We start from the raw sequence: 14,252 nt of genomic DNA on the forward strand, positions 1-14,252 counted from the left end.
AATTTTAAAATTTCTTTGTACGACGTGGTCTTCTAGAAAATGATATTTTTCTTTTTGCATTTGAATATAACAAATTGGCACTGAATTCTCATACTTCTTGCTTTCTATTTCTATTTAATGTGTATCATAGTTTAAGCATTTAATTAACTAGTCAGACATTTTCCTAAGAACCAATCAACCAATCATATTTGGTCTCTGCTGTCATTTAAAAACAAAACAAAAAAAGTGAGGCTACGCCGCTACGGTGCTACCATATTGCACATCGATATGAAATGTGGATTAATATTTTTCATTTTTTTAAGTTTAAACAGTTAATCTGAATCGCTTTGCTATTACACCGTACATTGATATGAATTGTGAATTTATATTATCATTTTCAAAGTTTAACCAGCTAATCTGAACGAATCAATACGATTATGTACTTGAATGTCAAATTTTATATTCTTTTAAATTTTTTTTATTATTTTCTAAGATAAATTAAAAAGGTGCTTAATCTAATAATTACAGACAATTTGAAAGCAGTGATTTCCTATCTAACTGAAAATTAGTAAAAAAGTTTGAAAATATATATAATTGGCCTTCAAATACATTACGGATCAACTATTTGAATTTTAAAAATAAAGATAAAAATTCATAATAAAAATTAACATGCACTATGCATAATATCATAGCCTCACTAAAAAAAATAATAATAAACATACTACTTTAGATTTTCCCAATCAACAAATTTTTTGTTTTATTAATCTTCTCCAACAACACGCATACTAAATAAAAAAAAAACTCATAATATGAAATCGGAAATAAACTATCCAAAAATTTCATCTCAGCTATCACTGTTTTTCGCCCCATTTAAAAAAAGAGAGGATAATTTCATGCATGTTCCTCAAAAATCTCAAAATTATGTTTTACGATTTCCCCTTTAAAATTAATAATATTATATTTATCCTTCTAAATTTTGAAATTTGCAAATTTATCTAATTTATTGGTTTTCTATTAAAACTCATTTTAAATTTATAAAGTAGCAATTTTACTTTTTATTAAAAAAAAATATGTAGCATGTTTAAGAGAAATATTATGATTTTTAATTGGTCAGTTGTGAAAACAAATGATTAATTTTCTTACTTGTGGTGCATAAACAAGTATATGCCTAAATGTCACCATGTACACATCACCACGTGTAGAAAAATAAATAATTTGTCCTTGAAAACCAATTAGTTAGAAAATAAAATATTTCTTTAAACATACTACATATTTTTTATTTTTCTTAATAAAGAGTAAAACATATACCTTATAAACTTAAAGATGAGTTTTAATACAAAGGCCAAATAAATGTTGTAGATTTGTAAGTTTTTCAAATTTACAAGGATAAATATGATCTTTATGAATTTTATAAGAAAAATAAGTAATTTCGAGATTTTTGAGGGTATACATAAAAAAGAGCACAAATTTCCCACCCTTTTATCCTATAAATACATCTTACCTTCTTCCCCAAGCGATTGAATCTCTTACATAATCTTACTCTCTGAACAAACAAACAAACAAACAAACACCTAGAGATCCCCAAATTGTACCAGTTGATAATGGCAACCATGGCGAAAAGCACCAGTTCTAGCACCGTTAGCACCTCTGAATCCATGTCATCTGTCTTCTCCTCTTGTAGAATTCTCGATTTTGCTGATTTCGAAGAGGAATTTTCAGGATCTGACATGAGATTCTTCGTACAAAGCAAAGACGAACACACAAACCACCACATTCTTGATACTTGTTTCTTGTGCAAGAATAAAATTCCAAAAAATCAAGAGATTTATATGTACAGGTCAGTGTTATCGTTTTTTTTTTTACGATTGTAAATTATATCATGGGAAATTCTCTTCTAACATTTACCTTTTGTAATTTTTGTGCAGAGGAGAATTTCCATTTTGTAGCAATGAGTGCAGAATGGAGCAGATTGAAATGGATTTAGCTCTTCAACGCCTCCATCAAACTCAGAAGCAAAATTTGGTACCAGAAAATCAGAATAAATGTTCAACGGATATGGATTTGTGCACTGAGAGCGGGTACCAGAATTTCGGATATAGCATTGTTAATTATGTTATTTCCCTTGTTGTTGGTTAAAAATTTAAAATAATAAAATTAGCAAAATTTAGGAAAATGTATATACATTTTTTTTAGGGAGAGCTTTTGCCATGTTTTGGGTCGGTGATTTCTCCATTTGTATTAGAGTTTTTTTTTTTCTTCTTTTCGAATCGATTTTTTGTAATTAACAAAAAAATGTGAATAAATAAATGAAAAAGTTTGTAGGTAGTAATGTAAATGTGTAGATCCAGACATGATTCTAAATTTTACCAATATTTTTTATTTATGTTCTTATTTCCATAAGGCAAATTATTATATACTCTTATTTATTCAAAAGGAAAATATCATTGCTTTCAATAATTTGAAAAAATAAAGGGTTGAAAAAAGTTAGTCGCTTGATATTCATCGAAACAAAATAAAATGATGTAATTCGATGTACATATAGATAAAAACAAAGGAAGGAAGAATTTATGGATTATAAATTGACTTAAAAATCATTAAAATATGGCATTTAATTTTGAAAGGCAACACTTGGAGTGTGATATATATTATGAATCTGTTTGATGTGTTTTAGAATATCTAAGAAAAATGAGGTATGGTTAGATCATTTTCTTCTTCGATTTTCAAAATATTTTCTCAAAATTTTGTAATAGAAAATACAAGAAATATTTATCCTAATAAAGTATTAATTCTTAGAATTATCTTTTCCCACACATCAAATACAGATGCAGATATATTTCCTGACGGCTACTAATTCATGTATGGTTTTTAGTTTTTAGTTTTTAAGTGATATTTCGGATTTTTCAAGTCCGGAAATTAAAAATCCCTTAATTTGGGCTTTGAAGTATAACGTAAAACTTTGTTACAAACCCAATTAATTTTAAATCTAATAATTCAATTACTCGTGTTTTATCATTTATCAAGATTAATAATACATTTTGACAAATATAATGATAATTACTGATCAATTTGTGTTACTTAATGTATATATATTTTTAACTAGTAAATTTGTTATGAAAATATTAGTGTTCTAAATAGCTAGCTATAGCGGCGTTATAGCTACGCTATAGCTTTTCCGGACCATAAACGCTAAGCTATGAGATAAAATTGCGCTAACTCAGCTACGACCTCTATAGCTATAATAGCTGACCGCTATTACCGCTATATGAGACCCGCTATAGCTATCGCTATGCTACATGGATTTTTTTTTGCAATTTATATGGACTTCTGTACTTCTATTCTTATTTCTAATGCTACATTGTCTTCTACGATAAGTATACTAAACCAAACTATATGCTTTCATTTTTATTTGTGATTTATTGTATCATTCTATATCGAAAAATATTTAAATACTAATTCTTTATTTTGATTACTCTTTTTATAATATTCATTTGTAAAATTATTATCGTTCGTTTTAATTGAAAGTTGTTTTTGATTATTATTATAATATATAATTTTTTTAAATATGTATATTGACTTCATTTACCTTATAAAATTAATTGCTCTTTGTCTATTATAATATGTAATACTATGAAGTATAAACTATTAAATAATGTTACTTATTAGATTTTTTTTTCCTTCTTATTTGCGTAATTGATAAAAAATATAGACTTAGATTAGTTGTCATTTAGTTGTTACATCAATTCTCTAATATTGATTATATTGATAATTAGTAGAAATATATAATATAAAGTTTGAAAAGAGAAAATCGCTATGTATGATAGCTTCCGCTATAGCTACGCTATTCGCAATAGCTTTTTTTTTTATCTCCCCGCTATGCCGCTATAATCGCTATTTAGAACCTTGAAAAATATCATATAATTAATTTCCACAAATATATAATGTTTATATCTAATTATAAAACATGTAATATTTTTTTACTATCTGAAGTATATTCATATTCGTATCTATATCGATTTAGTATATAATCCGTATCATTATTCATTTAATATTCGATATGTATCCGTATCCAAATCAGTATCCAAAATTAAAAATAAATACAGATAAGATTTAACTATTATTCGTCAGTATCCAATACAATTACACCCTTGGGCCGCAAAATGATGGCCATTTTTTTCCATATTTCTCATATTGGAAATTTATAATTAAGTACTAGTAATTACTAACCTATTGAAAAAACTCCAACGAGAAAAGTAGTCTAATAATCTCTAATTTTGAAATTCCTTGGACCATCTCAGCAGGAGAAAAAATTCCAGTTGCAAATTCAAATGCACAGATTGCTTTTCATTTGCATGCTGTTTTATCTTGCATCTTTTCCCAACCTATCTGGAGAACCTACTAACAATTTCAAAATATACAACCTACAAATTTAACACACAGAAAAAAAAAAAATGCTAAGTAGTGGATGAACTAGGGCCCGGGTCAGGGGCCAGTCGCCACCTAAGCTTGCCGGCTGCCACCCTCATGGCCCCCTCCATCAAAGTCTCTTTATTTGACACATCAGCACCATTGACCTGTGCTGCCTCCCCAGAATTTGGTATTTGGTTGGCACCCTCTTGCGGGATCGGCTGTGGCCGGGTTGTGAAACCGCCTTCGGATTGCACCGTTTGCTGTTCTGGTGGTACATTAGAAGCGACAGGCGGCGACTGCCCAGATGCTGTGCCATTTATCTGTTGAGATGGCATGTGAGTTCCTGGCTGTGACTGCTGAGGCCGTGGTCTCCTCTGTAATATTGCAAAAAAAAATATAGAAGTCGAAATAATTAATAGTTGTACTTTCTACATAGTTTAACATGCTAAAAACCAAATTTAAAGAGAGAGTTTCTTCAAAATATATACAAATTAAGGAGTCTAGTCACTATGACATCAGTGTTATTTCAACCGAATGAGCTTCAAATAATGAATCCAAACCATTCAAACTGATCTACTTCACAAGTAATGCATTTACATAAAAAATTTGTAAATTTCAAATTCATTTAGTATGAAATCAAGTGGTAAAAAAATGATGAAAAAATGAAAAGATTAAAATTAACTTAAAAATCTTCTTTTTGACCGCTTGAATTCATACGAAATGAATTTGAAACATTTATAAATTTGCATGTAAATGCATCACTTATAAGATAGATCGGTTTGAACGGTTTGGATTCGTTGTTTAAAGCCTATTTGATGAATTTTGAAGCAAGTGTCATTAGGGTTCAAATTTGATCTTGCAAAATCATGCCAAAACTTTCACCTTTATTGCAAAGAACAAGCATCATTATGTCACATTGCAATTCAATCCTCCTTATCATTTCTAATGGGAAAATGCATGGTGTTACTTTTCCAGTTTTGCCCCTATTCCCTTGAAGGCATCAATTTTTTGCTTTAGATTCAAGATTGACCAAACCAAACTCAATGGTCATGGGGAATTCTTGAATTTTTTTTTTTTTTGACAATTTTGAATCACTCCCATTGACATCATGATATTCTTCAAGGAGGCATAAACCTCACTACCAGCGTACCTTTTACCCTGTAATTTTAGTACACTGACTATACTCTCATTATCCATTACAAATACATTGTTTTCACCATCTATGTAGTTTCAAAAGGTTCAGAGGTTTTATTATTGGAGTAAGGCTATGGTACCATGCATAGCGCAGACTGGTGTGTACCATGGATCAATATCTCCATTTTCAAAATCCAAACAGTCAATTTGAACCGTTCAACAGGATCTCCATATGAAAATGTATTTGTAGATCAAATTTAACATTTTTTACTATTTTTTTATAGGTAGAAAATCACTGCAAATAGTAAAAAAAAAAAAATCTAACAAAATGCAAAAATTCTACTACTAGAATATAGAAACATATCTCTTACCCGAATAGTACGAGATCCACTTGATGTGTTAGACTGGGATGCCACATACTCTAACACCTCATAAACTCTACTTTGACCATAATTTGCGAGCCTATGGAAAAAGAGGGATGCAACGTCAGAAACACGAGTATGCAACTCGAGTAGGTGCCGGTCAATCTGGGTCTCATGTCTTGACAGGTACGGCCGAAAGAACGTATCATACACATATGTAGTACCCTGCAATTATAAAGCACTTGACATCTCTATTACAATATCACACTGATTTGGTGTGCTACCATGAATGATAGTAGATTATAATTGAGGACATGAATACAGAATAAAGCCAGATTGAGGCTTAATAAATAAAGATTACTTGATTTAAGTTGTTGCTTAAATGATATATATTACTTCTAAAATTGTACCAAAATATTTAGGAATTAGGATACACCACTGGGCACTGGCCGTTAAAGAAAATTACCTTTGTCTTGGGATACCAGAGGTAAACAATTAATGCCAGCTTTGCTTCGCTATACATTGGTAACCTAGAGAGAGAGAGAGAGAGAGTCAGTCCCAAGAGCATTTATAAAGTATGTTAAACAACTTTAAAAACAAATATTATTATAAAATGTTACCATGAAACAAAATTATCAGCAACCCTCTCGAAGACTGTTAAAATGGCAATCAATATCCTACAAAGTAAAAAATAAAAGCTGATAGTAAGTTAATGAACAAAAAAAATAAAAAAATCATAAAAATTAGAGAAACAATGAGTAAGACGTACCAATATTGGCACCAAAACCGCAATTGATCAATCTCCGCCTTTAATTCAAGTGTCTTATAGCAATCATAAGCTGGATAGATGTAGCCCAAAACCAATCTGTCCACATTGCAAAAACAATTTATCGATTTTGTTACATTGAAATAATGACCTATATATATGCACTTGCAACAATAGAACCTCCTAATGTTGTGTAAAACATGTAAAATAAGCCACATCCTATGTTAAAAGAAAATAAAATTAATATTTGGAATGGTCCCTGCTGACCCATTAGGCAGTAAACTAAAGACTCTAAATAGTTGCTTTCTCTGAATTTTATCAAGATCAGAGCGAGAAAAGAATAATAAAAATCAAGAGCTTTTTGATTCCTTACATTAGAGGCCTTGTTAGAAATGCTAATACCATATCTGCTAACTTTTGTAATAGAGTTTGCACAAATGAGAAGGCAGTTGAGCCCTAAAAAGAACAAATATAAGAAAGAACGATTAATAAACTCCAACAAACAAAATTATCATGAAGTTCATAATTAATTATTTTGGCCAGAACTTTAATAAAACTTCAACAAATCTATATCAAATCTGTATGCCTAAATAATAGCAAAGAAAATATTGGCCAATTAATGAATCGATCAATTGTATTTAATTGTCCATAAGCTAAACAATTAGTCGCATAATTACACATAATTAAGCCCAAATTTGACAATTGTGCCAACCAATTGTGCAATATACTCAATTTATCTACTTAATATCAAGTTACCACATTAAATGTGCATTAAACTAGGAGGAACCAAGAAGTCATAACCAAGCAAGCATATTTCGGACCGAACTGTACTAAACTAAACACCTACTGGTAGTCTGGTACATGCAATACAAAATTTCTTCCTGTAAAATTATAATCAACTGTTTCTATACCAGAAATTGTGAAAATTTCTTCAACAGGTAACAAAATGAAAGATTGTTACAAACCCGTAATTTTACACCGGAGCTACGGTGAAGTATCAAAATTAAGGCAATCAAAATTGACAAAATTGTATTGCGTAATCATCAAAATTCATAACAGAAAGGAGATATATGTTCCAATACCGTGAATTTCTGCTTTCCCTTGACACAAGCGACTCTAGAGGGAGAGAGAGAGGGAGGAGAGAGGAATTAGGAAACTTCAGAAGTTGGGATAGGTTTTCACGAATTCGTATCCTCTGAGATATCTCAAACTTTGCGTGACTTTATGGTAAATCCCAACCGTTTAAATACGTTCTACACGAATCTCAAAGCACCCATAATTCCGACCCCCTACATCACCCCGAATAGGCACCGGACACGTCGGTCACGCAAAAGTTGAGATATCTCAGAGGATACGCACCCGTTTTTCACTTGAACCGCCGCTTGAAATATGATCCTCTGTGGCATTTTGGTGTTATCAGTCGAGTCCATATCCTCTGCATTAACTCAGATCTTATCTTTATAATCTTCACCGTCCGATCAGAATCCGGATCAATTCGGACCACACCTGCTAATTTTCCTTGAATTATACCTTCTTTTGTTTAATTGGGCCTTATGCTTGCTTAGTTTTCTAAACGGGCCTAACAAACTTTTAAGATGGGCTGAACAAAATGTCAATAAATGTTTCATGGCCCATATGCGAATTCGTTCATTTTCCTACTCGCAAGTGAACCAATAGTGATTAAGGATAGCCCTTTTTCATGTCGAAGGCTGCGCATTCGAAATTCAAATGAGAAGTTTTCTAATATTGAAATAAGAAAGTTGTTGAAAGGGGAGGTAACCTAATTGGTTAAAAAAATGTTTTAGAGTTGTTGTACTCAAAGGTTAAGAATTTGATTTTTTTTTTCACGACTTTACAGCTTCTGTAAAGGTTTTCAAAAAAAAAAAGAAATAAGAAAGTTGTTTATGAAATTCAAATAAGAAGTTTTCTATTAAAATTGAAATTTGAAATATCCGAAATTTTTATTTATGTCTAAAAAAATTAATTAATTTTAAAAACTACCCCCAATCTGCTGGATTTCAACAATGGTGGTGCTCAAATCTCGACAGATCTAACGGTCCATACAAACATCAGACTATATTTGGTATGATATTCATCTAACAGCCTTCGCTCATATTTTTTTATGATTGAAAGACAGTTAAAACCAACTAATTGAAGGAAATAAATATGTTGTTATTTTTTGAGAATAACATAAACTTAAACCTGTTATTCTGATTCTAACTGTGGTGTTCAAACTTTTCTATGTGTGACTCTCAACGAAGTTTTTTATGAAAACTCACAGTTAGAATCAGAATAGCAGGTTTACGTTATTCCCAAGAAATAACAACAAATTTATTTCCCTAATTGAATGCATTTTGCATTCTTTTAGAAAACGAAGGATTTCAGGGTATATATTTTGATAGAGCAAATTTTAATTCATAAATGACAGAAATCATATACAAATTAAAAACAACTCTATCAAAATGTGTACCCGGATTTCATGCCTTCTGCTTTTAATATCCAATTGGAAACTCCTTGATCAAAATTTGTGACTCTCAAAGGAAAAATGAGGTCCATCATAGATTGGTGATGGACCACAATTCCTAAGCGGTTGCTTGTTTTGTGTGGAGCATTTTCTTATATTGATGCTTGGTAGGTGTTCAAATATTCCCAACTTTTTTTTTTTTTTTTTTTTTACTTTCGTTCCCTTCTTATTTCCTCTAAATTCATTTTGGATGGAGGACAATGGAAAAAATAGAAAGAAAATAAAATATTATATAAATTAAAACAATTTTAACTAGAGTAGAACTCTAGTGTTTTTAAGCTCATCAAACTTTTGGTTGAACTTTAACTCAGATTTTCATTGAATTGGCTTTAAATGATAATTCAAACTGCTTAAAACAGATCTACTTCACAAATAAATGAATAATGCATTTACTACAAAATTTATTAATTTTTGAATTAATTTTGTATAAACTACACGGTAAAAAAATATGAAAAATAGACATAATAAAATTAACTTATGGACATCTTCTTTTTATTGCTTGACTTATACTAAAATAAATTTGACATACAATAGCATCACTCGTAAAGTAGATCAGTTTTAAAATTTTGCATCTGTCATTTGAAGTCAATCAGAAAGGTTTTGAAGTTAAGCTTACTGTAGTTCTACTCGTTTCAACATAATGTTAAAATTAGATTACTTTCTCAACTTTTTTTTAAAACCAAAAACTTATGTTTTGTTACAATTTTAATTGTAGAAAATTATAAGAATGACTAATCTTGTAATATTACTAAATTAAAATCCGTCCACAAATAACACATCAACTTACAATTAATTTATTATTAGAATTATAGGGATGAAAAATTTAGAATTGCCAAATTACATTTTTAATTGAAATAAATTGAATTGTGATGATGAAAATGATTGAGAAATAAATAATTGATAAAGACGTTGATTTGGCAAAAGCATTTTTTTTTTCTAAATTGCAAAAATAAAAATATTTTTATACCTAAAAAGTAAGGTTCTAAATAGCGATTATAACATTATAGCTTTTAAGATCTGAAAAAAATATAGAGCAAACATAGCTAGCTATTTAAAATCATTATAAAAGAAAAGTTATTAATAGCGTTGTAGCTTTTGAAGTCTAAAAAATTACAGCGCAACTATTGCGTAGCTATAGATATTTAGAACGCTGCAAAAAGATAATATATTCAAACATAAAAAAAAAAAAAAACAATTCTAAAATGTCTGCATTCATTGGGAATCAAAGCAAGTTGACACTGATGGCTACAAAATGATATTGCCGAAAGCAACAAAGAATCTAGTAAAAAAAAAAAAAAAACCTAAACAATGATGAGCACACAAAAACAAATCTTTTAAGGGAATAAATCAAGCTATATAGATTCTTGAAAGAGACGAAAGAGAAGGAAAATAAATGACATAGGTGTTACTGTTATGCTATGTATGGAATCCAACTGGCTCACAAGTTCTCTCTAATCATAGTGCATAATTTTGCCAAATTTGATTCTGCTTTCTGGTATGAACAACTGTGAAAAGAATATTATGTATGAAGTATTTTTGAAACACAGAATCGGAGGCGGTTCGACAGATATTGGATCAAATTCGATATGATGTTGGATCATAACTATCCGATTAGCATCAAAATTCGCACAGACGGTCTGACTGGATATCATATTGAATTTGATTCGATAAATTTATTATTCTGTGACTATTATACAGTACAAAGAATATCTTTCAATTTTGACAATTTTACAACATCAAATGAATTTAAATTGAAGAAAATATCGATAGAGATGCACGATGATCTGTAAACTAATAATTTTTTATTATTTGAATTGATGTTATATATTTTCCTCTTTTATAACTAAATAACACATGCATTGAAAGTACATTAAACATAAATGTAAATTTCTGCATGTAATTAGATCCAACAATCCACTGTGAGTATCTAATCAACACTTGATTTGATTTACGTTATTATGTCGTGATAAAGTTAAGTTATTACATGTTTTGCTTTCATTTAAATGACATAAATGGTCACATCATAATCTGTGATCGAACATGATGTGGTTAGTCACGACTGGTCATGTATAATTACTTTGGTTACGTTTAACTATTTTTTTTTTAAATTAAGTTTGTTTAAAAAAAAATCAGAAAAATATTCAAAAATTTAGAGAAAGAAATAATGTGTAAAATAATAATTTTATTATTTAAATGACTATTTGAGCTAAATAATGACATAAATTTTATATTCTTTTGATCACATCACATATTATATTTACTCATGTATCTTGTTGTGTTAATTTCTTTTATAAAACGATTACAATACGCAAAGAGCGAATAACATCACGTGACCAACACACATACGGTATCGTATTGTGCCAAAATTATATCGTGACGTGATGTATCCGATAACAACGTGACTTTAATATTCGCATTGAATCACAAAACATTTGAAAATTAGGAGCAAAGGCATTTGGAATACCGTGTATTCCAAAAGGACATTTTAACCCGTTTGGCCTCGATGGAATAAGATTTTGCTAAGAAAAAAAAATTGATGCGCACTGAAACTGACGGACAAGATCAAATCAGCAGTCCAGTCCTTCAGGATCGACGGTCTAAATCTCCTCCAGTTCTCCAGCTAAATCTACCGGTCCCGCCTTGTAAATCTAACGCGCTTTCTCTTCCGATTTCGCTGCGGCATTTCAGTGTGCAACCGAAATGTTGCGAGTTAATTTGTGCAGTTTTTCAAACTTCCATAGGTCGCTACATGGAACACTACAGATTACCCGCCACTCCAAAATTGCCAGAAAAATTATAACAAATCAAAACCGCTAGATCCTTCACAGATCTTGATGTGATCTAACATTTCGGGGTAAATATTTTAACAGAGTACTTTTGGCTTCAAGCAGCGTATTAATCATATACATCGCTGTTTTTATTATAAAGTCCGTGTGCTGTATGAAGCCAAAACTGATCTGTTAAAATCTTTACCCATATTTCGACATAAATCTACATAAATCAGCAGGTCTTGGTCTCCTGATCCTCCGATTAATTATTGATTGAAAAGATAATATTTTTAATTCAAATATTTTTCTCTCTCAAGGAACCAATTTGTGGGGCCGGAACGTAAAGTGGTTCACACATTGCACAATGCCTTTGCTAGATATGCTCCTCTTGCAGCCAACCAATTTTTTTTTTGTCGAATCAATTATATGGGTCCCACGTGGCAACAACTTTTTGCTCCGTTCAATTCATTGGTGAAATGGAGATGTCCTGGCTGGCTCACATAAAAAAATAATGAAATGGTAGAAATAAAATAAATAAATTAGATTTATTACAATGAAATGATAAAATTTAGTTATGTTTATAATTGGTATGTTATATTTTAAGTGCTCGTAATTTTATATAAAATAAGGCAAAGGTTGAGTTTGCCTTCTAGTTCTCCATTTAGAGGTAGAAATGGAGAGAACCCGTGGGTGATTCTACTTTCTCTTAGCAAAATAAAATGCAAACACTGCTCCAATGATGATTTCACCACGCCGCTTCTTTTCCCAACAATAATATAAGGGGAATTTAATGTATATCCCTCAAAAACCTTGAAATTACATTTTGTTTCCTCTAAAATTCATAATATCATATTTAACCATTTAAATTTAAAAAAAAATCACAAATATCCCAATTTATTTATTTTTATATTAAAACCCATTTCAAATTTATACACTACAAATTTTTCTCTTTATTAAAATATAAAAAAAATATTCAGTCTATATAATAAATGTTCATTTTCCCACTTGTGATGCATGTGCAAGTGTATACCTAAATATCATTGTATATGTGTCAAAAGTAGAGAAGTGAATATTTTGCTGTCACAAATTGACTAATTAAGTCTTTTACACATGATACATATTTTTATTTTTTAATAAAAACTAAAAGGACAAAATTTGAGAAATGAGTTTTTGAAATTTAGAAGGGTAAATATGATATTATGAATTTTAGAACAGGCATGTAATTTAGGGATGTACATGAAATTCCCGAATAATATAACAGCAACAGATGTCCTCTAATATTACGACACGTGTCCCCATCCAAAAGCCCACTCTTGCTGCACACTGTTTGCTGTTTCGGTCAATTTCCTCTCCTCTCTCTCTCTCTATATATAAACCCCATCTCTCCCCTCTCCAGCCCCAACAAGTCTCGCCAAGATAAGAACAAATCTTCTAAAACAGAGACCAAGAAAAGTCAAAAATGGCAAACCCTAAGGTTTACTTCGACATGACCGTGGGTGGAGCCCCCGCTGGTCGGATCGTGATGGAGTTGTACGCCGACGTGGTCCCCCGCACAGCAGAGAATTTCAGAGCTCTCTGCACCGGTGAGAAAGGCGTCGGAAAATCCGGCAAGCCCCTTCACTACAAGGGATCATCGTTTCACCGTGTGATCCCTGGTTTCATGTGTCAAGGAGGTGATTTCACTCGCGGTAATGGCACCGGTGGTGAATCCATTTACGGCGAAAAATTTGCTGATGAAAGGTTTGTTTCTGATTTGATTTCTCTCTTCACAATTTACCAAATCGCCCAAAAAAAGTATGATATATGTAACAATTGTGCCAATTTGACATGAACACAGATTTGTAAAGAAGCACACAGGGCCAGGAATCCTGTCAATGGCAAATGCGGGGCCAAACACAAACGGATCGCAATTTTTCGTCTGCACAGCAGAAACACCATGGCTAGATGGGAAGCATGTAGTATTCGGCCAAGTTGTCGAAGGATTAGACGTTGTCAAGAACATTGAAAGCGTCGGATCTCGTAGCGGTACCACTTCCAGGCCCGTTGTTATTGCCAATTGTGGTCAATTATCCTAGATCAAAACCAATTTTGATTGGATTTGTGATAAAAATAAATTAAGGGGTTTGCTGGTAATTTTTCAGTTATCTATAATATTCGGTACTCTGAGGTTTGGCTTGTTCTTTGCTTTGCTTGGAGGTGAATCCAATTATGTTGTAATCCCATGGAGTATTTCATTTTTATCTACTTAAATTAAGTCGGATTATTAATTACTCAGCGTGTTCCTTAATTATTATCTTATATTTTTGCTCTTA

The 14,252-nt window shown here is 31.0% G+C and overlaps 2 protein-coding genes across 3 annotated transcripts; one reads left to right on the forward strand and one right to left on the reverse strand.

The window, feature by feature from the left end:
- Window positions 1-4,292: 4,292 nt before the first annotated feature.
- On the reverse strand, window positions 4,293-7,811 carry LOC144572447 (putative HVA22-like protein g). 2 transcript variants are annotated; one of them, XM_078322033.1, is made up of 7 exons: window positions 7,731-7,811; window positions 7,022-7,104; window positions 6,652-6,747; window positions 6,503-6,559; window positions 6,349-6,412; window positions 5,892-6,107; window positions 4,293-4,760 (listed from the first exon to the last, which is right to left on the reverse strand). In XM_078322033.1, the coding sequence occupies exons 2-7, from the start codon at window positions 7,051-7,053 to the stop codon at window positions 4,431-4,433; spliced, it is 795 nt and encodes a 264-aa protein (XP_078178159.1). In that variant the 5' UTR covers window positions 7,054-7,104; window positions 7,731-7,811; the 3' UTR covers window positions 4,293-4,430. The 2 variants fall into 2 exon arrangements, with proteins under 2 accessions (XP_078178159.1, XP_078178160.1); XM_078322034.1 differs by lacking the exon at window positions 7,731-7,811 and adding an exon at window positions 7,614-7,636.
- A 5,518-nt stretch (window positions 7,812-13,329) lies between these two features.
- On the forward strand, window positions 13,330-14,210 carry LOC144572645 (peptidyl-prolyl cis-trans isomerase 2). The gene is made up of 2 exons (XM_078322294.1): window positions 13,330-13,680; window positions 13,778-14,210. Exons 1-2 carry the CDS (start codon window positions 13,400-13,402, stop codon window positions 14,013-14,015), a joined length of 519 nt encoding a protein of 172 aa, XP_078178420.1. The 5' UTR covers window positions 13,330-13,399; the 3' UTR covers window positions 14,016-14,210.
- Window positions 14,211-14,252: the final 42 nt, after the last annotated feature.

Source organism: Carex rostrata, chromosome 20 (assembly GCF_964058835.1).
Source record: "Carex rostrata chromosome 20, lpCarRost1.2, whole genome shotgun sequence".
Lineage (NCBI taxonomy): Eukaryota > Viridiplantae > Streptophyta > Magnoliopsida > Poales > Cyperaceae > Carex > Carex rostrata.